We start from the raw sequence: 27,435 nt of genomic DNA, 5'->3' as shown, positions 1-27,435 counted from the left end.
GAAAAACTTTATCGAAAACTTTGACACTTAGAAAAATTTTCTCGAAAAATTGAACACATTGAAAACTTTGATACTTTGAAAAACTTTGGCAAAACTTTTGACACTTTGGAAAACTTTGACACTTTAAAAATTTTGGGCGAAAATTTTAATACTTTCAAAAACCTTGGCGAAAACTTTGACACTTTGGAAAACTTTGGCGAAAACTTTGACACTTTGACAAACTTTGGCGAAAATTTTGATACTTTGAAAAACTTTATCGAAAACTTTGACACTTTGAAAAACTATGGTTAACTATAGTTATAAAGTTGCTTAAATTATCATTTACTATCGAAAAAACGACAGGTCCCTTTTTTTAGAGTATCGAATTTTACTTCTCGCATAAAAAACGTACTAGATGCACAGTTCGTGTTTTATTTTCTAAAATTTAAAAATAATACATTTTTGAATACAGGTGATGCATTTGTCTAACTTCAATTTATATTTTATGCAGCCAACATTTTCTTGAGGAATTGATTAAGTTTAAAATGGTATCGTTTTTGTTTGATTTTTATCCGTCATCCGACTTTAAGTTTTCAAAATATTCGCGACTATCGTCTCCATCAGACGCACACCCACAGCGAAGCGGTTTGATGATCAAGACTCATTTCCATTGTTTACTTTTTATATCTCCCAGGCGACAATATTGATGGTTACATCAATGTTTTCTTGTTTTTAAATAGATACATTTATCAAAGTAAACACTTAGAAATTTTATTAAGTGTACACCTATGCAAACTATCCTCGAGAATTTACAGTTTCTATTTCACGGTGAAATTGGGAAGTTTTTCTAGACATGAGCAAAAATGTGATCACAAAATGAAATAATTTGTTAACGTACGTGTAGATTTTGTGTTGTTGTAAACTTGTAGTTGAATGTATTATTCTAAATTATTGTACGTCGAAAAAATGTCATCTATATGTGAAGTAAATTGTATAATTTAATAAAATTGCACGTCATGCATTGCATTAATTTCAATAATTTGAGAAGTCTCATCTTGCAGAATGACAGTCTTTTATTGTCCTTCTAAATGTATAGTAAAAGAAAATTTGGATAATCGTGTACGCCGTCTGCCTTTGCATCGTCATCACTATAGTTTGATGAGCAGAAAAAAGAAATAAATACATAATTAGAAGGATATCAAATGTTGGGAATCAAACAAAACTTTCAAAAATCTTTTGTCAAAAGTTATTACAGATAATCATTTCCTTTAAAAAATGAAAATAAGGGAAAATACCAGGTTTATTCCATTTCCAGTTGGTTTCTGCATTCTGCAAGCTCTCGCTCCAGTGCCAACTTTTGATCCAAAGCAGTCTGTAGCTCGAATAAAATAGCTTCCATCTGAGCTCTAAGCCTAGAGATTTCTTCTTCAAGTAGAGGACATGTAGTCTCATCTGTGCTCCTAGATTCAATTGTCCCAAATTCAAGCTGGGTATCTTGTTATAGTTTTTAACAAGGCATTCTGTATAAAGCATTATTGATAAAATCTTTTTTTTATAATGGAATATTACAAACCTAAGCAAAATGTCCCAATACAGTGGTTCAGCACGTTGAAGACGCTCCTTTTCGTTCTTCACAGTGGCTTCCTGGGCTTCTGTGTGGTAAATTTGAATCTGCAAAAGGATCATTATTTTAAATAGACATAGGAAAAAACAAAGTCTTTTTTCTAGAACAATTAAACTGTAATTGCTTTTTTATAATCAAAGTCTTCAATCTCCAGGAAAGTGAATCTACTGATTCTTATTATTATTCATAATTATAATTTACAGCTTTGTGTATTCCGAATATGCAAGTCGGCCTTTGATGATCTGTTAGTGGCCCGATTTAGCAAATCATGTGGTCCTAAAACAAATTACTATACATTTATTGATTAATCAGAGGATTGCAATGGAAAGAAAAAAAGGCGTACAAGACGAGGACAATCTCCCGCTCAGAGACAATATATTATACTACAAGTTTATCTTTTGAAAAAGATAGGTGAGCTAGCGCCGTAGCCATTTTTAAACACGGAAAGGAAGGTTCGTGATCAGCTGGTTTAATTAGCCGAATTCTTTAATGTTTAACGAGGCTGGAGTTAGATAATTAAAGTTATATTTTTTTGTGAAGTGTATTTTAAAGAATTAATATTATATTCTAATGCATTTTTTTTGTAAAACACTCTTTGATTGGCTGATACACTGATGTTTGAAGCAGTAAAACGAGCATTAACGAGCGTGAAAGCTTTTTCATTGTGACGACATAATAGAGCGACGCAAAAATACAATGCTCCGTGACGTATTTCATGTAACAAAATTCAACAAAATAAGACGTAAACAACAGACAAAAAGTATGAATTGCATTAGAATGGGAATAACTTAACTTCTAATTTGGTATTTGCGACCGTTAATGCTGATTTAACGGTCGCAAATACCAAATTAGAAGATAGTTATTCCCTAAGTAGAGTGTAACTGCTTTGTATCAATCGATTATCATGACTTGCCTACAAAAAATTGAAAAAAGAAGTTTTTTATGAGGTTGACAGTATTATTCAGGAAGGTGTTATAACTCGCAAACTAGATGTCTAAAATCTTGGCATTGTATGACCTAAGTTTTTTTTGTGTGAAGTTAACTTTAAAATGTTAGCTACACAATGAATAAACAAACTTCAGAATCAAGAAAATGTCAGTGTTATTCAATTTACACAACGAAATTGTTATCGTACAGTCAAGTACTTTTCACAGATTGCTAGACTACATCTTCGCTAACCAAGGGTTTTCGGTCCAACCGCTGGTGCAGACCGAAAACCCTTGGCTAGCGAAGTCGGCTAGACTGTGAAGTTTTCCCATAATGTCCTACCGTGAAGCCGAGCATGCGCATTCCAGAAAATGGACTAACGTAATGTTGTTGTTAGCGTCCAAATTTTGTTCTCAGTATTCAGTAATGTCCTTGCTTTGTACGCCCTCTTTCTTTCAAGGATTATATCGGTAATGATACTAAATGTATGTATGTTAATTCATCTGAAGAGAGAAAAATACTTCCGATTTCAAGTATAAAGAAAATTATAGCTGCAGATCTGTAGCTCTCCGAAAAAATATATTGATAGACCGGAGAGCTACAGTGCCATCCAGTGAAAAAAATGTATATGCATTGCGCACAAAATAGTGCGCTCGGTTCTTGATTAAATCTTCCAAATTCTTACCTCAATTGCAAAAAAGGAAAGATTTCAAAAAAATCCTTTATCCTCAATCAAGTACTCTCGTGGTTGACATTTGAACGAAGCATATTGGACCGAATTATCTTTGAAACCAAAATGGCAGTATAAATAAACGAAATTACAATATCAGGGTCAATCTCTCACCAGAGGGCGCGCTCCGCTTACACCTCTGTTGTGGTCGAAAAGTAGTTCAGATTGCCAAATTAGTAAATGTCAACATTATTGTATAAACATTGATTGTTTTGTATATTTTGTCAATGATTTTACTTTTTTTATGCTCTCTGGTAGTAATTATTTTCTAACTCTGTCTCCTTGGTTTCAAAATGAAAATGTGAGTAAAAATTACAAAAAAATAGTGCCGTATATATTGAAACTATTTTGATATATATCCAAATTTTGAAAGAACAAAAGAAGTGCTAAAGATTTATGTTCTAATTTCATTTTAAAAAATTACCAACTTGGTGGGAAACTATAATTTATTTTCGTTTTACAAGATTCTTGTAATTTAGACGATAACAGAGGTGTTGGAGCGGAGCGTAAAAACGCCCTCTGGTGATAGATTGTATCAGGGTCAGAAGGACTATTAACAACAGTTATGAGGAATGTTTGGTTGTGGAAACAGCGAAAGAATATGTTAAGAACACACGGTTAGTAATATTTTGAGATTACAGTTTTAAAGACATGAAGAAACAAATCAAGAACCGAGCGCACTTTTTTGTGCGCAATAAACATAGTTTTTTCAATGGGTGGCACTGTAGAGCTCCGGTCTATCAATATATTTTTTTCGGAGAGCGGAGAGCTACAGATCTGCAGCTAAGGAAATTAATGCATTGTAATTAAAAATAACTTACAATAAGAAAGATGAATACAAACAGAGCTGCTCGCTTCACTAATTGTAGCTAAAATAGAAAGAAAAATACACATCAATCTTTTGAACCAGTTGAAGAGTTAATAGATATAAAGTATTAATTAAATGCTGTTATAGGAGTCACAATCGTTTTCACAATATATAGTGCATTATGTCTTTTAGAAAATCCAACATAATTATGTTAAAATAACAAAAGCGCCATGCAACGAAGCATAAGTTGCTCTTCCTTTGATTAGTAAAATGATCCGTTATTTTGACATTGGTATTTATCAAAATACAACGATAATTTTTTAGAATTTTCTTTCTTGTGTTCACGAAATATGATGTCATGAAAACGAGATATTATGTCCTTGAAACGACATATTATCTCGTGAAACCGTCGTTTTTGATATATTATGTCGTTTTGCACGGGTTAATAATTAATTTCATATTTTATTTTCCTATTCTCCCATATATAAGTTCACCTTTCCCTATTTACCAAGTATAATACAGACTACTAAAGTATACTAATTAAGCCTGAAATTCAAATGTGTGTAAAACGGGAACAAACCGTCAACAACACTGAAATGCAAAGTTACGGTCCAACGCACGAGAAACCTATTATTATTCTGAAAAAGAACTTGTCTGATAACTTAGCTAGCTGCTAATTTATTTGAGATAATTAGGATTATGAAGTACATTGGCCATAACTTCTGAACGGTTATGTCTAGGGCTTCCATATTTTACATATGTATTCTATGAGGCAAGGCCTTTCATTGGATACCAATTACCTTGACCTTGGAGATTTTTGTACTTATGAAAAAAACTTTTATCTTGGGCATTACTTTTGAATGCGAAGGGCTAGTGACGATGGCCGACAGCGGCCGCCACTTTTGAATAAGAATATTGTCATATTGTACAGAGTTATTGTCAATTTTTGTTGACAACTTACAACTCAACTAGTAATGCATTGTGTACATGTACAATTCGTACACTGACAAAGCTCACAAGCGAAAAACATTAAAATTCTTTCGTGAAACATGAAATAAAACAGGTGACTTGAAAGAGATGGTTTTATTAGTCCTGCGATAATATAGCGAATGAAGTGAATTTTACACTTGATTAGTCTGAAGGCTAGATTTTGTTCACGTCCAAGAAATGTGATTGCAAATTGGCAAGACCAATCAGCCACGCAATTCTAAATTTATAGGGCCCGACACAATGCTGTCATTTTTCTTATTTCTCTTTCATTTTGACATCGTTTTGAATAAGTTATTGCTTATTGACATTATAATTGACATTTAAACAGAAAACTGAAAAAAATATTGGAATATCCTTACAAATGATGAAGACTGTAAAAAAAAAGTCATGTGTCTTACAAACGCAATAAAAACCTGGGTGATATTATCACCTCCTCAACAATCAAATAATTTATTTTATTATTATGTGTAGATGCATAAATGCATGAAGCAAATGAACTCCTGATGTGGCTATTTGCAGCAATATGAAGAAAATTATTTCTTCATCATAAATCAATTTATAAAAATATACCTCGTTTCACACCGCCGAAACACCTGTTTGAAATTTCATATCACATGAAAGAATTTTAATGTTTTTGCTGGTGGAAATTGTCAGTGTAAGAATTGTACATGTACACAATGCATTACTAGTTGAGTTGTAATTTGTCAACAAAAATTGACAAAAACTCTGTACAATATGACAATATCTAATTCAAAAGTGGCGGCTGCTGTCGGCCATCGTAGGTTTGACCTACATGTACTTTTAAAAAGCAAACCTTGTCCATAACTTTTAACAGGTGAGGGCTAGAGCTTTCATACTGAACATATTTAATCCTCGTGACAAGACTTTCATTTTATATCAAGAACTTTGACCCTTTGACCTTGACCTTAGAGGTTGACTTACTTTAAAAAAAATAACCTTGTCCATAACGTTTGCACAGTTAGGACTAGGGCTTCCATACTTCATTTATAAATTCTTTTTAGCAAGACCTTTCATTGGATTCCAATAACTTTGAACTTGACCTTGAAGATTTATGTACTTATGGAAAAACTTTAATCTTGGCCAAATTTGATATTTCACAATTGTATTTCCAGTGAGAATACCCTATTTTTGCTACTTATATATTAAATTTGCATTTGATTTAGGAAAAGTTTAATATTCACTATGTTGCCATACGGGGGCATCAGTGTTTCACAAACACATCTTGTTTCTTATGGGGAACGCAGAGTGCACTGTAGAACTCACTAATTAGTATTGGAAAGATACATCTTTGATGAAAATATTAAGTTTGTTTTAGTCTGCACTCAATATTTTCTGGAAGAAAAAATGCATGAAATAGGTAGTTTTATACCAAATATGCTAAAATTGCAGAAAAACGTGAATTTTGTAATGTCATATTTCTAAATTAATGGCATTTTGATCAAATTGAAAATGATCAATAAAGGTCACATGTATTGCTGTACAAATTAAAGCTACATTATACAAAGTAAAATAAAGAAATTCATTTTAAGGGGCCATTTGAGACACTAATCATATATTGCTCTTTAAATTTCTTACGGCTTATTCAGAAATAAACAGGTCATTTAATTACATATTTATAATTTCTTTCTACAAGCAAATACCATTTTTCAGCTATGGTTAATTTAGAAATGCTAGATGTACAATGAAAATCACTAACCTGAGGCTTCGCCATTTTCTACAGTCGTCAATTTTTGAACTATGAATTACAAGTTAGACACTTATATATAAAGGTATCTTTATGGAAGCTCAGTTGTGTAACAGAAATTAAATTAAGTTAAAATTAATTATAGTTATCAAAAATTCAAATTTAAAAAATGAACCTGAATAAAAGAAATACTAAAACAAGAATCTGAAGTGATTTAAAAGTTTTTTTAAAAATCCTGCTAATCATGGGCGAAAAATAATTCGGGACCTGAAAATCAAAGAAGTAATGGTAGTTAATTGTTCAAATGCTGCGACTGGAAAATTTACAAAAATGCTGATTTTAAACACGATTATTTAAATCCTTGTATCGTGAGCATATTTGACAGTAACTTACCTCTGTCTGAAATTTTTAAAAGAGTTTTTAAAGCATGTTCTTGAATCGACTGGTTTATCTTTGATTTATCTTTTTGTAAGTAAGGATACAGGTTTTTATTTGATAATTAAGTGTAAAACATATCTTTTAAAAATCGTTACCTTACGGGAAAAAATATCCACAATATTCTACCTTATTATTTTTTAATAATTCTAACTTAGCTGTGAGGTTATATATCAATTTTCTTTGGAAAATAATTGTTGTTATAAGTATGTACCTATGTAGAACAATGCTGAAAAACTAAATTTAAATACGGACAATTTAAGATACAGTGTAAATGTACTTCAAGCAAAGCGACAAATCGTAAACGGAGAGATATTTCTCAAGTCAATTAATTTTCAAACTGCAGCAAAATTACGAAAATATTTATTTCAAATACAAATCAAATTTCAAAGTACTGTGGATATCTTTTTAATTACATGTAAATACATTTAGAGTGAATTAAATTGATGGTGTGGTTAAAAAAATATTTATTCAAAATGTAATACACTACAGAATGTTCTCTACTACGAGTATAATATATACTGAAAAGAAACGCACAAGAACATGATATGGGAAAATTTTCTGACTATGTGACCGAAAATTATGAAAATTGGTCAGATGTTTATTTTGGTTACTTTGCACTAAAATCACTAGTCAAAACTACTCAACCATGAAATGTATGGCGTCACGTAGGGGAAATGATAAAAAGTCAAAAACACGTGCATGTTAATGATGATAATTTTGTAATAAAATTTTGTAGTACCATACTATGCATTAGAATTATAGACATCGTTTTTGCATATTTGCAGTCAGTATAAATTTCTTGCAATTGTGGTATGGCTGACAGAATCTACTGTGGGTTTAGTAATTAAATTCAATATTGCATAAGTGAATAAAAAGGCAAAAACATGCTGATGTACAGATTGCTTTCAACTTTTTAACCAAATAAAAGTGTTTTTTGGTTGTCAGAGAGTGAACTTAAAATGTTTCCAACCAACCATGACGGTGACGTTGGCGCGTACGAACGTCACAACAAGATAAGGCTTTTCATCACGCCACCTCGGTTATTGTCAAGGCATTATCACCGAAACTGATATTTATACAGCAGACAAACATACTCACTTTTTTCACCCTAAACTGACAGAAACTCTCCGCTCTAATTTGGGCCGCGAGCATGGCCAGCTTACGTCGATTTTACTCTCAAACGCGCACGTTTACGTCGTTTGCGTAATTTTTTTAGCATGTTTACACTAGGAAAATGTAGCTAATATTTGTCGATACTTTTTTTTACAAACATTCACAAGTACCAAACCTGCTGGGTTCTGTATATTCTATCCTGAATCGAAAATTCGCGGGATTCGATTGAGCGGGGGGATTTGTTTACTTTGGAATAATACAGCTAATCTCAGCCATTGACTACCGTCGGAAGGGTTGACTAATAATGCTTTCAAAAAATAAATGCTCTGGTGAACTCAGTGCACAGGAAAATCAAGTTTGTTACTGATGCGAAAGGGAGATTATAAGAATTTTTAGTTTAATTTTTGGGGGGTGTCACCATATTGATATCAATATCTCAGGAACTATCAAACAAAATCGCAAACAATTTTGGTAACTTGTTGATTAAAGATGAATTAAAATGTATAATAAAAATGCTGAAAAACATATTTGAAATATTTGTTTTAATTTAACTCAAAATTTTAATATGCGTTTCTTAATCCTTTCAGTATAGTATAATATATAAAAAAATCTTCCTCCAGGCCAAAATAAAATTATTGTTTGTTTTGAATTGCCGTCCGCCTCTGTGAATACCCCCCCCCCCCCACCAACACTTTTTTGCTGGCAAAATATTGAAAATAATTTTTTTATCGATTTTGTCCAAAAATGTTTCTTACGAGTTCGTTCGTTCGTCAAAATACCTTTTTAAAATTAACATTAATTGAACAACACAGGTCAGTAAGATCTTCGACAAAATGAAAGGCGTCAACATGTCAGACCAGGCTATGATGTGAAAACATACTAGCTTTGAAGAGCCGAACATTTATGCGTCTCCATAAAAATGAATGGTGAAAAAAATATGATATGCAGTTTTTCATTTATTGACAGAGAATGCAAATTAAACTGGATATTTCCGTCATGATAAAACTAAAATGATCGTTCAGTCCAATAACGAGGGTTGATCCAAAAGTAATGTCACAACTTGAATAAAATTGCTATAAATCAACGTAAAGCAACAAAATTAAACATGATGGAAGCTATATTTATTTTAATTAAATAAGACCTGAAAAGGAATATGTTGTATTTTAAACAATGTACGTTTATCGCCGCACCTAAATATGTATAACGTCATTTGACGGTTACGCACCGTCATACTTTTAAGCGTTTTCCCTCCGTTTCATTAAAAACATATTTGTGATTCTCAAACATTTTCACCAATTCCACTCTCTTTAAGAATTGTTGGTACCATTATACACTCACTCTTTTCATAATAAAGCCCTCTGTCAAATTGTTTTAAACAGTAGCATAAGAACAACTTAAAAATTAGCATGTCACTCTGTACTTTTTTTTTTACAACGTCAGACACCATTGAACGTTTCAGTCTAATATATTTCTCGGTCTGTTTGACCTCTGCTGATCATTCATTGACCAATCACCCGCCCCAATTTTCTAAAACTATCTATTAATTTAAGATGTCTCTTATTTACATTCTTTATTCTGTAAGTCTGATTAATTAACGTAACTGTAGCTTGTGACGATTCCCAAATTTTGAAGCAAAAATGCATTACAAATCGTCATACCTTTTATTCCCATGTCGAAAATCCCTTTGTTCAATTCCACAAAGTAAAACAACAATGTTTATGATCACTAATATCAATGCCGTCATTTAATTTTCAATTAAAGATTTGAAAATGACGAAAATTGTGTCCTTTAAAAAACTGGGAGATTGGGTGTTTTTTAAGAATTTTTTTAATGCTTATCTTTTTCTTTCTAAGAAAAAAAAACACTTTAAAACGACGTTCCGTTGTGACGCGGCGACACCCTCTACGCTCTATGTTTCAAACTTCTATAAAATTAGTTAAGGTCAAGATCTAGTAAATAACTTTATACTTGGTGCTAGATCCATTATGACGTCGTAATCAACTTCAACTTTCTTTTTCCCGCACTTTACGGCTTTAGCAGATTTATGCAGAAAAAAGGTATTTTCATGACATTCAATTTGAAATCATTTAAAAAGTAAACCGGATACCTATATTAAATTTGATATTGATTTAAAGAAGAGGCCACTAACATACTATTTACTGTTTTCTGAGAGACTGTAGGCAATCTGGATACATTTCCTCTGTCGAATATGAAAAAAACTCCAATATTCATGACTGGTTTTCTTAATTTTTCATTGAAAAAGACAGTTTAAAATACAGTTTTTAATCTTGTTCACCTACAAATTATGCCCCGAAGCTCTAGTTATAAAGCATCAATACAGGAATTTATTTCACAAATTTGATAAATCTGTAGGCACCTTTCATTTACTAGATCTTGATGTTACAGAGGCGTAGTCACAAACTTAAAAGTGGGGGGGGCTCAACTCCAGAAATTCTTTGACAAGCAAAAAAAAAAAAAAAAAAAAATTGTTCCCGAAAAAAGTGGGGGGGGGGGGGGGGCTCAACTCCAGAAATTGTTTGACAAGCAAAAAAAAAAAAAAATTGTTCCCAAAACTTAAAAGTGGGGGGCTCAACTCCAGAAATTGTTTGACAAGCAAAAAAAAAAAAAAAAAAAAAAAAAAGAGAGAAATTGAAAGTTCCCCGAAGTCGAAAATCCTATTTCGTGGGGGGGGGGGGAGGGGGTAGCAGACAACTTTTTTTCAAAGGCAAGTTACTTTCAATTCCAATTTTCTCCCACAATTCTTAGATATAACTATACTTTCCTATAGTAAAGGTAATGTTGGAGAAAAATAGCTGTGATTTGTTCTTCATTAAAAAGTGGGGGGGGGGGGGGGGGCACAGACATACTCTTGCCCCCCCCAGATCTAAAAGTGGGGGGCTAGTGCCCCCGCTGCCCCCCCCCCCCGTGACTACGCCTATGTGTTAATTAGATTTTATAATTGTGAATCTTTTGGTATATTGTATTTGATAATTTGACACCAAATATAAAAGATATGGACACTGTGACATTACTTTTGGATCAACTCTCGTATGAATATTTTATGGATCAGAAATGTGTTATCCCGGCATTTATAATAGAGTGAATGTTGTCCGTCAGTCTTACAAATCTTTAAAACGTATTGTTGAAATTGATTCACTATGGCAAAAACGCTAGATCACTGCAAGCATTTTTCATAAAAAGCCGAACTTTCTAAAGAATTTTCGTGTGGTTCTTACTGTTTGTATGGATTGTCTCGACAAACATAACGGTGGTTAGAAATTCCAAGGTGAAGTCTTATGAAAAAGACAGATAAGATTTTCTTTTTCACAAAGATTTAAAAAACTCGAAGTTTACTCCTGAAAATTGACTTTAAATAAATGATCAGATTTGACGTCTAATTATGATACAGTGAAAACTGTCTAATCCGACACCTGAATAATCCGACACACTCTGGATTCCGACGTTAAATTTCTTTCCCATTTTAGTATTTTCCTAGTTTTTAACACTGTGCAATCCGACATCCTGTCTATTCCGACACAAAATTCATCTCCCAATGCATGTAGGATTATACAGGTTTCACTGTAATGAGATTGATCTTTGAGTACCCTAGCTTGTGTATATATTTATTTTAGAATTGAACTGAAAATACTGTCTTCCCACGAATTTTTATTAAAATTGAAAATTTGGTGTTTTGACTTTGAAAACTCACAGGCGGCAATTCCAAACAGACAATTTTTTAAGTATGGCCTCACCGTAACTTTATGTTTGCCATTCGATATGATCAAGAGCCCTTCCCCCTTTTTTCTCCAATTAAATCGGTCACTTAGTCACTATTTCTAAGAAAACGTTCTTAGTAGCTCAAAAATCAATCTCAAAACAAATGCAAACATGCATCTAAAAGAGTAGTCATAGGCATCGAAAGCAAAAAGGGGCGGGGGGGGGGGGGGGGAGTAAACCAACAGAAAAAAGGTAAACTCCCGTTTTCATTGCCTTTATAATGTCTATTTTTGCAAAAAGGGGGATGGACTAACCCCCCGGCCCCCACCCCGGTTCCGATGGTAGTTTCAGATACACAAGTTTCGGCGGTGGTATTTTAACGAAGTTCGATCCTGATATTTGAAGTCAAACTTTTGTTGTCAAGTATATTTTTAGTTTTTACATACATAGCTTAATTAAACTTCAAATTAAAAAATGGGGGTCAATACACTTCTTTTGGTGCTACAGTACATTTAATGTACCCCTTTTTCACTGAAATTTGTGTCTTAATTAAAAATTAAATTGTTGACGTTTTCCCTCCAATATTTTTATCCAATTAAAGCATGAAACAAAATGAACTCTAAGTTTGTTTTAAAAAAGACACTTAAAAATTGTGACTGAGAAAAAGTTTCAAATTGCTTCGCAAAATCAATTATTTGACCTTTCTGCACTAATGAAAAGTGATTTTTCTGGCATTGAAAATTTAATAAGCAAAAACATTATTTTTAAAGTCTTAAACTTTTTCTGATTTTAAGCAAATAGGTCAAATTTATCTTGAATATATAGAAAAGGACATCAAAAGTGGGAATATATGATGTAATTTTTTTTTTAGATATTGCTAAAGAAGTGTCAATTTTACGTTTAAATTGGCTCAATTTTTTCCCGGATTTTCAGGATATATTTACTATATTTGTCACACTGTGTTGATAGAATTTATAAGAAAGAATTTAATAGATATTTCAGAACCAGCATAACACATTTCACTGCAAAAAAACTGTGTGCAACCAGGATGGAAAAATAGGAATCCAAAATTAACAGTACTGTTATAGTTCAACATAGAAAAACTGATCATTTTCGTCTAAAAAACCTTCCGCCACAAAATATAATCCCTAGCTTAATTCTACTTGAATGGAATTTAATCGCAGATCTTTCATTGAATATAGTTGAATTTGCACTGTAGAATTCAGATTTAATGTTAGAACTTAAAAATGATGCAGAATTTTATAAATAAAGGACCTGACCAAAATACGCTCAAAATCTCAGGATCGAACGTCCTTAAATTGGCAGAGGGTATTTTTCAACAAAAAAATTAAGTCTTAATGCCCAATGTATTTTATCTATTTATTTTTAGAAAAGTTGGAATTAAAAAAAATAGCACATACTTCGTCTTTGGTGTGAAGAGACTTTCACACCTGCTCAGTGTGGAATGATTTTGATTGACAGGACAAGCATCTGGACTTCTGTGGACAGTCAACTAATTGAAGCATGAAATAAAAAACGAGCATGGCTGTGGAAAGAAATGGATTTGTCGACCCCCCCTAAAAGTTACTGTCATTTCCCGATATATTTAGAAACAAGTTGTGAAACACGACGGTAACACAATTCTGAAGTGGGACGTGGATTGAAATGGTATACACTTGTAAGATGCTTAAAGAGTAGCTAAGGTGAAAAGACTGAAGCTCCTTTGTTTTAAAAATAGTATTGCGTTTTGGTTAATTATTACTTGCAATAGTTATGGCCAATGTTAAAGTTTTTCAAATGTAGGTCAAAGTCACAGCTGAGGTCAAATGTTCACAAATTTCTACACCAATGGAAAGGACGTATAATAATGAACACTCATGTCAAGTATTAAAGCCTTACCCTTGACATCGCAATAGTTATGGGCTAGGACGTTAAAGCTGACAACAGACAAACAGACGGACAGGACAAAAACAATATACCCCCGGGATCTTTCGATCCGGAAACATAAAAATTAAGAAATTTTTGTTTGATATAGGTACAAACATTTGGGGAAGCCAGAAAGGTTGGGAGTTAAAACAGAATCTCTCTCTCTCTCTTTCTCACTTTCTCTCTATCTCTCTCATTTGTCTGTTAAATAACAAGAGGCCCATGGGTATCAGCCAATCAGAGAGATGGAAATTATTAAGGTCTTCCGTTTCCAACGGAAGACCTTCTACTGATTCTGTTGGTAAAGATTATTATGTCGCCCCGAACGAAGTCGTGGACGACATATTGATATTGTACGCATGTTTTTTTTATCCAGGCTGTTTCTCGGAGATGGCTGGGACAATCTTCCTGAAACTTTCCTCAAAGGACGATCACTGGTTGTAGTTGTGCAGTGAGGTCGTTCAGTTCCAATATGTCTACCGTTGCCATGGAAACCTGTAAAAAGCGACAAATTTTGTCCGAGAGTGTTCTCTCTGGTCCCTTAAACGTTCGTCATGAAACTTTTCTTATTTTAATGATTAGTATCTGTAGTTGTGCGATTCGCATTTAAAATTTTCAAATAATCGATTATTGCCATGGAAACCAGGTGAAAGTTAAAATTCTTTAATTTCGATTTTCTCAATAACTACGCAGGCAATCGTTTCGAAACTTTCAATGTTTATTCCTTGCAATGTGTCAGAGTGATTTCTACTTTTAAAATAATTGTAATGAGTCGCTCACAGTTGCCATAGAAACGAAACAGAAAAAAAGATTCAGATGTACACATGTGTTCTCCAAGGTCTAGGTCAAAGGGTCAAAGTTCGTCGTATCCAATAAAAGTTCTTTTCACAAGGATTACATATTTGAAATACGAAAACCCTAGCACTTACCGTTCAAACGTTATGGCTATGTACTATGTTCAAGACACCCCCCCCCTTTGAAGCACACAGCCAGGTAGAATACACAGATATAACATATACAACTTACAAGTAACGTTTTAAAATCTTCATTCATAAAATTCAGTTCCCGTCATGTGATATTTTGCCATCATTCATTATCTTTCTGTTTTGTCTCTTGAATTTATAAATATTTTATTTTATCTATATAAAAAAAATAACGATCGTCAGCTGCATTTACTATCATTTCGCGTTTTCTTGTATATCTATTACTTGTATATTATTCATTTCATTAGATAGTGCAAGTATAAATTAAAAAATTGGTACGTCATTTCCATAGTTTTTATTCATTCATAAATCCTTGGATCCGCTCCTGCAGGTTCGCGAAGCCTTGATCACCACTGTATACAAAACATTCATCTCGCCGAAAATGTTCATGATTCCGCTAAACTGAGAAAGTTTACACACGATTTATCATCTCATTACAAACATCAGCTCTCTGCAATCCAGAAATGCTCGAACTGATGGTGGTATGTCAGATTGGTTTTTCGGCAGAACCTCTAAAAATGAAAGTGAAAGAAGGAAATTTCAGAGTTCTCACTGGCGTTACAATACACAAAATAATTCGGCTGATCTTCTTCATAAATTACATTTCCCAAGCTTTTATGATAGGAAAGATACTGCCAATTAACAAGTATGAGGCTCTGTTCAGTACATCTGCCAGATTTCTTTTATGCAAGTCTGCAAATTTAGGATTTTGTAATTTTCCTGCACTACTTTCTTCTCCTACCGAATCTAAAAATAATTAGTGGGATGTACCCAATTTAGGTCTTCCGTTTCCAATGGAAAGGACTGATACAACTCGATGGTTGTTCAAACTTAGCTAATGGACTTTTGTTTTAGTGATGATAAAAATGAAAGTCTTGTCCAGTACGGGGCGACATATGCTATTGCTTGCAATAGCAGACTTTCTAGTTATTCTTTTTTTTTCTTCTACTTCCTAGACCAATTTTGAGGCCTCATATCTTACTCATTTCTCAACAGATTTCGCTCAAATTGTCAGAGGTTATAGACGTTTATAAACTCTATCAGAATGATGACTAAAATTTCAAAAAGTCACTTCCGGTTTTTAGTTATTCCGCTTTAAACGAAAATCATAGGCTTTCGTTTCCGGATAAAGGCTCAGAGACCACAAAAGCTGGAGCAGAAATTTTACTTGTTTTAGATAACAGAAGGATTGAAGTTGTGCACATCGGTTTTTGTTTTTCGATTTCTGCATTCAAAATGGCGCTATATAGGGGTCAAAAATTAGAACGCCTAAAAGAGCGAAAATTTACAGATATTTTCCTTTTTATCTTGAAAACTAAAAATATTTTGTTAAGACATGATGAATAAAAGTTGTGCATAATTACAAGCGCTTTCATTTGATATCATTAAAAAGGGGCTGGCCCCTAAAATTAGGGATCTAGGGCCCTTGAAAGTTTTTGTTTAATATCTCAAAAAGTATTGGGAATTTATAATAAGTCAAACAAGCAAATTCAAAGAATTGTGGTCCCCCGCTTTCAGTATCTTTGTGGGCAAGATATCATTTGTAGGGTCAAGGTCAATAGGTCAAAGTTTTTGGTATCCCATGAAAGGTCTTGCCATAAAGAATACATATATTTAAAATATGAAAGTCCTAGTTTCTACCGTTCAAAAGCTGTGACCAAGGTTAACGTTTTTAAAAAGTAGTTAAAACTCCAAGGTCAAGGTCAAAGGGTCAAAGTTCTTGGCATGCAATGAAAGGTCTTCTCACAAGGATTACATACCTGAAGTACGAAAGCCCTAGCCCTTACCGTTTAAAAGTTATGGTCAAGGTTGAAGTTTTTTCAGAAGTACGTAAATCTCCAAGGTCAAGGTCCAAAGGTCAAAGTTGTTGGTATCCAATGAAAGGTGTTGCCTCAAAGAATACATGTGTGAAATATAAAAGTCCTTGTATCTACCGTTCAAAAGTTGTGACCAAGGTTATAATTTTTAAAAAGTAGTTAAAACTCCAAGGTCAAGGTCAAAAGATCAAAGTTGTTGGTATTCATTGAAAGGTCTTCTTACAAGAATAAAATATGTGAAGTATAAAAGCCGTAGCCCTTACCGTTCAAAAATTATGGTCAAGGATATAGTTTTTTCATAAGTACGTAAATTTCCAAGGTCAAGGTCAAAAGGTCAAAGTTGTTGGTATTCATTGAAAGGTCTTGTCACAGAGAATAAATACATGAAATATGAAAGTCCTAGTACCTACCATTCAAAAGTTATGGCCAAAGTAAAAGTTTGGAATTTTTTAGTAAAAGTAGTTGAAACTCCAAGGTCAAGGTCAAAAGGTCAAATTTGGTGGTACCCAAAGAAAGGTCTTATCACAAGGAATACACATATCAAATATGAAAATTATAGCTCCACTAAATCAAAAGTTATGGGCAAGGTTAAAGTTTTTGTGACGGACGGACAGACTGACGGACCGACGGACAGACAGACGGACGGACGGAGAGACATACAGACGAATGAGATTTAATGTCCCCTCGCTTTCGCGAAAGCGGGGGACAATAAGCAAAGTTGTTCAAAATGTCAAGCTTTATCTAATGAGGTTGTCAAAATACGTCCGGGGACGTCATTTCCGGTCAAACCGGAAGTAATAAAAAATTGTATATTTTTGTTGTTCTTGACAGGTTTTTGGATATCATATGTCACTGGAAGCTCAAATCTTAATTTTCCGTACGTTGACGGCACTTCCGGTTTGCTTCCGGTCAAACCGGAAGTTGCCAAAAATGTCTTGATTTTGCAAAAATGAACATAGATTTGGAGGATTAAACCATTTTTCGACTTCATTACTCTTTTTTTTCAAATGAAAGTTACTTCTGGTCAAACAGGACGGAAGACGTACTCGTTGCTTTACAACGAGCTCGGCTCTAGTTCAATCATATGATAATACAGGTATTCAATATCAAAGTCCATAAAACAATACAAAATAGAAGTAGAGCAAACACAAACCTCCAAAACATCAGAGGTGGGATCAGGTGCCATGGAGGAGTAAGCATCCCCTGCCGAACGGTCACACCCGCAGTGTGCTCCTAGTCATGATCGGGAAATAACTATCATGTTGTTAATTATGAATTTACTAGGGTGAGGTAAATTTTGCATTTATCTCCCCCTAGTAAATTCAAAATTTACGCCATGATATAATGGAAAATTTCGTCGTCAACTCAGTGTATAATTAATGGACTAACAATAAGTATGAAATATGTCAGCCAGCATTTGACTCAATGATCAATTGTATTTGCTGACTAGGCCATTGTACCGACCATAGAACTCACGAAATGATTTTAAACGAGACTGTTGATAATCTTGTTTCATCAACCTGTTTGTCAATAATTTACCTCGTTTTAGAAATCGTTCATACATAGAGCATGCTCAAGCGTATCGAATCAATTGAGATATGTAAACTCCGTACGTAGGTGATGAAGATATATTGCTGCATAGGTAAGGGAAGTTGACGATAGAAAAGTTAAAGTCATCACGTTTATCATAGAGCTTGGTTGTTAAATTACAATGAGTGTCTTTTTCAAGTAAAATATCCAAGTATGAAACAAATGTTTCAGACTCTGTGGTATCTTTTATTTCAAGCTCACCAGGATATATCGTATCGACATAGGAATGGAAATTACCATTGTTAATTGACAATACGTCGTCGATATATCTAGATATCGAGTTGAAGGCCTAAAGGTTCCCATGGATTGGAAAGGGCCAGTTAGTAAACCCAACATTTTTTAAGTTATATCCTGAAAAACTCATGAAAGACCAGCTATTATATGCCATAAAGTGTTCAACTAATCATTACCGGGGCAAGGTAAAGGGGCCCTAAGGTTATCATTTTATCGCTATCAAAAAGGGGCTGTAGAGGTATAACCAAGTGGTGCCAAGTGTGAGGGGCATATTTCCAGCGTTCGTATTTTATTCATTGTTGGTCTCTTGAACAAACTATCACTAGGGATGGGTTAAGGGCTAAAAAATATTAGTTGGATAGAAATTTTTGAAAGTATGGACCTACCTTGAATATCGTTTCCAAATGTCTATGGCATTACAACTGAAAAAAAATCTGTCAAAATAATGAAAATAAGGAATATTGACGATGGAAAAGCTGGTCATCCCATTTGTCATATAGTTTAGTTATCAGTTGGCGTTATCGTCTATAGTCAGTAAACATCCAGATATGAAAGCTAACCTTTTAAGGTTGAAAGTGTATTTTGTTGGAGTAGAGTGAGATATCAATCTAGGATTTTTAATATATATATTTTTCAGTTTTCTTTTCCGTACTTTATAGACGAAGCTTAGTTTTAATTGAGGTTAAAGAAAATAACTTAGTTTAAATCATTTGCAATCTTTTTCTTGATGAAATGATATACTAGTACTCGTAAATAATCCAGAACCATATCTCATGTTGATTTCATCTTGAAAGCTTAAATTTGTGGTGAAAAAAAATGTTAACAGAAAATATATTCATCATTTATTGACCCAAAACTCAAAAGTGTGGCTGCATATCTAAATATAATATATTTCATTTATTTTTATTTATTAAACGTCTTTTCTAATTTTTAACCAATGATAATAACTCCGGAGTTCTCCTCAGTTGTTGTCGGTTCCATCTCTGTCGTCGTTGGAGCTGGCGTTGTGGTTGTAGTGGTAGAGCTAGTTGTCGTCGGTGTCGGAGTTGTCGTTGTTGAAGGTGAAGCTGTTGATGTTGGTGGTGGGGGAGAAGTTGTTGTGGGTGTCGGTGTTGAAGCAGTTGTTGGTTTCTGTGTCGTCGTCGTTGTTGTTGTCGGTGTGGTGGTTGTTGTCGTTGGCGTGGTTGTTGTCGGTGTTGTGGTTGTAGTTGTCGGTGTTGTGGTAGTTGTCGGTGTGGTTGTTGTTGTCAGTGTGGTTGTTGTTGTCGGTGTGGTTGTTGTGGTCGGTGTGGTTGTTGTCGAAGGTGTTGTAGTTGTTGTTGTTGTAGTGGTGGTGGTTGTTGGAGTTGTCTTTGTAGTGAACTCGTGCTTTTCGTTATAAATAGCTGCACGAGAAATCGAGAACATTTACGCTTCAAAGTATTCCATAAATTTTTGGATGTGAGCACATACAAATCTTTACGATTTCATTTTACTCTCCAATCCGATAGCAAATATGTGTAGTGTCTTTCAAAGTTATCATCTTAAAATGTTGTAAACACACTGAATAATTTTTATAAAATTCAATACCCGAGATTACCCGTATTATAGTATATTTTTTAAACACTCACTTACACGGATTAGTGATAAAAATCACATAGATCTACAAACCATAATATTCAGTGCACATGTTGCACGTTTTTGCGCATGCATTTATAGCAAATTCTTTTCCCTCGGGATCAGCAGCATTACAAATGGTGTCTCTATTCAGCTCACAGATCCCATTTTTGTCGTTGTCCTCGCAATCCTGTCGTAAGTGATCTTTACAGAGGTTACAGGTCACGGGGCACATATGTTGGGCGTACTCCCAACCCCTCTCGTCTGTGGGGTTGCAGATTGTGTCCTTTTCATTAGCACAGTAACCAATGGGACCATGATCTCGACATGGAGCCTCTAGAAAACAAAACTAAAAGTAGATTGGTGTAGGACACATAAAAAAGAATTTTTTCAAGCATCAAATCTTCATCAACTGCTTTCTGTGAGAGTTTGTTGACTGTCTTACGAGTTGTGGTGGGTATTGTTGTTGTTGCTGTTGAAAGGGGTGTTGTAACTAAAATAAGGAAAAATCTGATAGAAATAATACTTCATTGATAAAAATAAAAAGCAAAACGCTTCTATAATGGCAAAATTGAAATGTAAATAGGTAAATAGATTATAGTAACCTTGCAAAGAGTCGATGCACTGTTGTGTTCTGCAGCAACATGACTGACTTGGCCATGATCCACAAGGTGAGTATTGAACACTCATAATGTAATGACATTCCTAAATATACAATTTAAAGCATTACCTAATGATTTCTTCTTGTCTTTTCAGGATAAAAAACGCAAATGATGTTGACTTACATGTTCACAACCTGTTGTCAGTGAACCATTTCTCGCAAAGTCATGGAGAATACAAGTCTGAAAAGATGAAATTAAATAGAAATTCAATTTAAAAGCAATTTAAAATGAAATACATGGAGATAACAAACGGTATTCGAGCTCAATAGCCCCTTAAACAATACAAAAAAGAAGAACAAAACTATTATCAAAATAGTATTACTTGGAATGTTGTTGAAATTCAAATATATGTGTAAACAAACTTACGTTATTGTACCCTTGGCAGATTTGGCCTTTGCAGTTCAAAGGCGGAGAGGCCGTTGTGACAGGAGTGTCTAAATAATACAAAAAATCAATACTATAGTTTTTAAAAAGTCTTAAAACATAAGAAATTCAACACAACAGATTTTAACTTCAGAAACTCATTGGAAAACACATCTGTACGATTATTTCTCGACTGGTTAGAATGCATTTAAACTGTATAACAGAAAAGACGCCCGTCAGCTTAATTTTCATCATTCTTTTAAGATTAGAAAGTATGTATATTGCTAGGGGGAATATTGAGTGCAATGATTAAAAAGAAATTAAACAATAAGATTAGTATACTGTTTTTTACGTTAAGGTCAGTTAAAGATACAAAATGGAACTGCTCTTAACACACTTCCTAAACCTAACTTAATTTTCCTCGAAACACAAGTTTCAAAAAGACAAGACTTGACTTCAACATACATGTATATCCCAGTGAGCTTGAAATAAAAGATACCACAGAGTCTGACGCATCTGTTTCATATTTGGATATTTTACTAGAAAAAGACGTTAATGGTAACCTAACAACAAAGCTTTATGATAAACGCCATGACTTTTCAACTTCCCTTACTTATATAGCTATATACCCTTATCACATGCATATGGGGTTTATGTTTCTCAGCTGATTCAATACACGAAATGCTCTACCTAAGAACATTTTCTAGAAAGAGGCAAGCTTTTGACAAACAAGTTGAAGAAACAAGAATATCAACAGTCTCTTATGAAGTCATCATTGCAATCATCAATATTTTTTTGTAGATACAATGACCTTGTCAGAACATACATCCTAACAATGAGTCAAATGATGACGTTTTCCATACTACTTGTTAGGCCATCATTTATACACTGAACTGTCTACCGATTTCTTTTCCTTTTTACCGATCATGTCAAGGAGCACAGGACGAGTGACTGGTTGGCAAAGGATGCTCACTTCTCCATGGCACATGATCACACCTCTCCCCATTTTTTCTTAATTCGAGAAGAAGTAGCATTTCCAAACGGAAATACACCGTTTAAAACTTTGCTGAATCCTTTTCACATCTAAATTGTGGGGTTTTTTAATGAATTATTTTCCTGATACTTACCTGAGCACAGATCATTTTTCAGCTTCGTAGCGATTGACTGTAGGTTTGCAAAGTCGGATACCTGAATCACATAGTCACTTGTCATGGAGATGTTGTTAAGTTCCGGTCTTCGGATTCCAGACCCGATCCCTATTGCAAAGGTTTTAATATTGTTATTACGAACCATTTCTGCCTGCGCCGTGGTGGCAGCAGGACTGCTTGACTGTCCATCTGTTAAAACAAATAAGATGTTCTGGGCATCGGGTCGATCTCCAGGCTGATTGAATACTCTTGTCCACGCCAGATTTAATCCCAAATCAGTGTGAGTAGATCCTTGAACGTATCTGACATTGTTAATAGCTGAAACTACACTTGATTTTGTTACGTGGTCATTCAAATCGAAGTTGACTGTCGCAGTGGTGGAGAACGTTATAACTCCTATTTGGACATGAGAGGGTCCTATGGTTAGCGAATTTACAAAGGAAGACACAAAATTTTTCTGAAGTTGAAAATTTGCAGATCCTTCTGAACTTGAAGAATCCAACATAAAGACAATATCTGCTTTGACATGTTTTGATGCATTTGAAATGCAATATTTATTAAGAAAATTTTAGATGTCTGAAACTGTCATGAGTGAAAACGAAACAACATTCGAATATTAAATAAATGCAAGGAAAAGGAGTAACTTTTTTCATTCTGCTTTTCATAGGAATTATTTTGATAGATGCTTTGATGAAATTTCAAATGGCAAAGCCGTGAAGTATATTTAATTATTAAAACAATAATCTTACATAAAAGATATGTCAATTTGAAATATTTAACATTTTCATCGCATTTCCAATATATTATTTTCCAATTTATTTTAATTAATAAGAAAAAAATAAAAAAATTAATTGCTATTTTGTTATATGATTTCTTAAGAAAAATTAATATTTTGACATCCCTAGAAAATTCATTCTATTTTTTATATGATTACTTCTACTTTTACAAAATGATTTCGTTTTCTTTTTTTTAATATCAACATACCACTGCTGCACACAACCCCAACATCCTCAGCATGAGTGCAATCAGAGACACCCAGCGGACTGTGCCTGCACTTATCTAATCCTGTCTCATGTCCAGTGCAGTTTACGTCATCCAAAGCAACAAGTCCTTTCCCGGACCCGAAAATATTGTGTGGTCTAACTTGTGCTGTCGAACTAGAAAAAAATTAATATGACCAAAAAGTATGACTTTTTCAATTTTAAGTACTGTATGATATTTATAAAAGACAAAAATTTACAATTTAAACAAGTGTTATCAAAAATAGTTCAAATTTACCTAAGCGGTTCAGTATTTATTTACATGTTAGTTTAATGAAGCTTCTCTTTTGAGCATTACCTTTCATATCCCATCTTTGAGCATACGACAGCGGCAGCATTTTGGTCAAAATGATCATCACACACGGTACCCCAAGCACCGTTGTAAAAGACCTCCACTCTTCCCTGGCTTGCACTTCCTTGTCCATCTACCAGTCGGACGGGAAAGTCCGTGGCTACGAAAGGATACATGACTTTTATCATTTGATCTTTGACATTACTATATATTTAAAATGTTATTTCTCTTAAAAGCAGTTCTGTTGCATGGGTTGGGTAACAAAACGAAATTTAAAGAAGTTTCATCATGAACGTATATGATTACTGATATCAGACTTACTTGAGGAAGGCAAGTGAGAGGAAGCATTGGATGGATAAACTGAAATGGAATCTCTCATTTATAAAAAGAAATTAAAGATAATCATTCACAGCAAATCATATACAGCCGTAATTTGATGTTAAGAAATCAGAAATATACAGAGAACTTACTTGAACACGAGGACTGTGTGAATAAAATGTCATCTATGGCAATATCACTGAAGTAACTGCTTCCACGAATTCCTTCTAACACCACCTAAACACAAAATATAAATCTGCCCTTTTTAGGGCTGTATCAATATATCGATATATCGATGGCAATATTCCACTGAAGTTTTTTCTTCAAATTCTCTTTAAAAGATGGGAATTTCAATCACCAAAGATTATATTTTACTTTTTTGAATTAAAACATTCAATAATTATTTAATTTCCAAAGAAATAACACAGTTTTTATAATTATTACAACACAAAATTTTATAAGTGTTATTTTTAAAGACAATGCCCTTTTATACATTAAAATGATTTAGAAGCCTTTTTTGATGGACTTGTTTTAGAATCCAATATATCGTGCTTTAGTAAAAACACAGCAAGCACACACACACATCCTTAGTAGAATAAAATGAATAATAATATTAATATAATTCTATCCAAGTATTAATTTCAAAGCTGTTGTACCCACGTGGTATGTTCGTGTACTGGTGACAGTGACTTGGCCACGATGCCAGGAATTCCCCTGATTTCCGCTTATACTCCATACTGTGGTGTTCCCAATAGAAGTGGACACTATCACATTTAATGTTCCCATTGATTTCCCGTACATGTGATACCAGAAATGTAAACATCTTGAGTCTGATGATGATAGACTTGGGCTCACAAGACGTGCTATATCTCCTGGTTGTCTTGGTGAACTAGCCTCTGTATAGGCATAGTGTCCTGGAAGTAGAGATAAAGAGTCCGTTTATGTATTCTCAAGGTGTATCAATTGAACATTCCCTTATACATTACTCAGTTTAATGTAAAGTTTTATACTTTTGATTAAATTTGAAACGAATTTATCAGTATTGTCACAGTGTGATTAAAATAGGACCTCCACATTTTGTAAATTTTCGTATTCCACCCAAGCTTTATCCAGCGTAATCGATATAGTGACATTTGCGAATCTACATGTTGAAATAACGTATTTTAAAAATATGCTGTCCTGCGCGTGTTTTGCTTACATTGAGCATAAGAATTTTCTTTGAATTTTATAAAAGAAGGTAATGATTACCTAACAACCAAACTTTATGATAAAAGTGATGACTTCAACGTATCTATTTTTTGCTTATTTATGTTGTAATATACCATTTTCAACTGCATACGGAGTTTATGTCTCCCAGTTGATTTGATACGCAAGACCATGCTTTACTTTCGAACACTTTCTAAAACGAGACAAGCTTCCAAAAAATAAGTTGATGGAACAAGAATATTAACAGTTTTGTTTTAAGTTTTATGGTCATCACAATGGCGTTGTAAGCTAAAACTGTCATGTAGTGTAATGTTGACTGTTTTTGATTTTTTAGACAAATATTTAGTCCATTATTTTTTCTCTGAATTATCCACGGAAGTCCTGTTTGTCTGATCAAGAGAAGATGTAAATGGCGGGGTGACTACTTATAAGGGATGTTTTACTTCTCAGCGATCCATGACACAATATCATATCTCTGATGCTATAGAGGTCCAAGTTTGCTCTTCTCCAGTTTGTATTGTTTCATTCGACTTTTAAGTTCCTTCACCGTTCAAATTCATTATCGTCATATTTCATACCAAAGTAGATTTCATTTTACTATACAGTCATTATGATATTTCAGATATACTCAAAAATATCATAAAACCCTTATCCTGAAACTATCTTGATGTTTAATGTTTACAAAACGAGTGTTTATGGATTTCAAGAATTACCTGTTGAAGTTCCTGTTGTGTGGTCGAAGCTAGGTCCTGTAGCAGTAGAAATTGTCGAACCTCTGTTAATGGTCCAATCAAAATTTTCATTGTGAACATTTGACCACTGACATGGGTGTGACTGTTGTTCAAAGTCACAGTTTGCTGAAATCAAACGAAAATTAGTATAGTTGGCTTAAAAACCCTTTGCAAGGTCAAGGTAAAACAGAATAAAATATTCTCATTTATAAAAACTGATTTATTTCATATCAAACTAGAAATCCTCCCATACCACCAGTTGACGTGCTCTGACATATAATTCCTACATCCTCTGCATGTGTGCAATCACTGATTCTGGAGTGCTGACACTGGCTTAAATCTGTCTCTGTCCCACTACATCTGACGTCATCATAAGCTATTCGACCTGACCCTCTGCCGAAATAGGCTTGGGACTTTACCTGCGCATTAAACCTGTCAGACAAAATTCAAAGCTTGTTGTTACCTAAACCAGAACATGCAATTACAATAACAAAATGGCACCTTTTCACTTTTCACTTCCGTCAGGCTTTCTGTCTGTATCCCTGATCACTTTGTGCTTTCTGGAACCAATATTCTCAAACCACAGTTTGCAGAAATATATTAATATCGAGGACATTAATCTTAGATTTTTTTTATGAAAAAAGAGAAATAAACAAGTGTATTAACTAATTGTTGTTTCTAACCTGCTATATCCTAACTGTTCGCACACGACTCCGGCGGCGTTTCTGTTAAATAAATCATCACAAACTGTTCCCCAAACACCCAATAGATTATCGTAAATTTCTAATCGTCCCTGGTTAGGTAACCCATGTCCATTTACCAGTCTTACTCTTGTTGACGATACTAAAAAAAGTTTTTCTTCAAAATAAATGTAGGGCTCTTGTTGGATAAAATTTAACACGTGACTTCATTTACATGTTCTTTCGTTATTTTTGCTTTTTACAAAAATGTTTTATTTTGAAGTGGCTAGAGAGCTTTAAACATATCTAGAGGAACTTGAAAGAAAAAATAAGAATATTCCTGTTACATTACCTGATAGAATATATGTCCCAGAAATCAAACATAGAAAAATAAGATTGCTAACCATTTCTGTTACTATCTTGAGGTCCTTAGATCATGTATGACCTATATCTAAGAGGAAGAGACTTATCAATATTCTGAATTTGATAGTCGAATGTAATTACAATTGTTTGGTCCGAAATAGGGACAACCAACGGTTACAAAAATTTTGTCGCCAATAATGTAAGAGCTGTGAGCTTTTTGATTTGAGTGGAAACCTCATTTTGTTGTCTAATCTAAGTTTTAGATTTGTATAGTAAGTTTTTTGTTATAATATGGAGGAATGACGTTGTGGTTAATTTATTTTGATAAGGACTTATCCCTATATCTAGGAAGTGGAACATTTCGCAGTGTCCTACATTTAGCAGGAACAGAATTTAAAAATAGAATATTTGAAATTTTTGATCTGATTGACATTCAAAAATGTTAAGACTACAGT

At 33.8% G+C, this 27,435-nt stretch overlaps 2 protein-coding genes across 6 annotated transcripts in view; both read right to left on the bottom strand.

Moving 5' to 3' along the window:
• Positions 1 to 6,814, bottom strand: part of LOC134247730 (uncharacterized) — a 28,366-nt gene extending 21,552 nt beyond the window's left edge. For 2 of the 5 annotated variants that reach the window (XM_062730089.1, XM_062730090.1), the window contains exons 1-4: positions 6,776 to 6,814; positions 4,082 to 4,129; positions 1,553 to 1,650; positions 1,275 to 1,439 (exon numbers count right to left, since the gene is read on the bottom strand). In XM_062730089.1, coding sequence (XP_062586073.1) covers positions 1,280 to 1,439; positions 1,553 to 1,650; positions 4,082 to 4,129; positions 6,776 to 6,790 — 321 coding nt within the window. In that variant the 5' untranslated portion in view covers positions 6,791 to 6,814 and the 3' untranslated portion in view covers positions 1,275 to 1,279. Of the gene's footprint in view, positions 1 to 1,034; positions 1,128 to 1,274; positions 1,440 to 1,552; positions 1,651 to 4,081; positions 4,130 to 6,775 lie in introns of those variants that run through there. The other 3 variants (XM_062730086.1, XM_062730088.1, XM_062730087.1) reach the window with 3 other exon arrangements.
• A 12,596-nt stretch (positions 6,815 to 19,410) lies between these two features.
• LOC134247732 (uncharacterized) lies at positions 19,411 to 27,088 on the bottom strand. Its single transcript, XM_062730091.1, has 16 exons — positions 26,970 to 27,088; positions 26,621 to 26,780; positions 26,191 to 26,369; positions 25,920 to 26,063; positions 24,661 to 24,914; positions 24,153 to 24,237; positions 24,004 to 24,042; positions 23,689 to 23,842; positions 23,328 to 23,507; positions 22,330 to 22,880; positions 21,206 to 21,273; positions 20,963 to 21,019; positions 20,783 to 20,882; positions 20,623 to 20,670; positions 20,232 to 20,513; positions 19,411 to 19,966 (listed from the first exon to the last, which is right to left on the bottom strand). The coding sequence occupies exons 1-16, from the start codon at positions 27,022 to 27,024 to the stop codon at positions 19,512 to 19,514; spliced, it is 2,811 nt and encodes a 936-aa protein (XP_062586075.1). The 5' UTR covers positions 27,025 to 27,088; the 3' UTR covers positions 19,411 to 19,511.
• Between the last annotated feature and the right edge of the window lie 347 nt (positions 27,089 to 27,435).

The sequence above is a fragment of the Saccostrea cucullata genome, unplaced genomic scaffold (assembly GCF_032062105.1).
Source record: "Saccostrea cucullata isolate Sc308-1 unplaced genomic scaffold, CSIRO_AGI_Scuc_v1 ctg64, whole genome shotgun sequence".
Taxonomy (NCBI): domain Eukaryota; kingdom Metazoa; phylum Mollusca; class Bivalvia; order Ostreida; family Ostreidae; genus Saccostrea; species Saccostrea cuccullata.
This window is presented reverse-complemented; position numbering and strand designations above follow the sequence as displayed.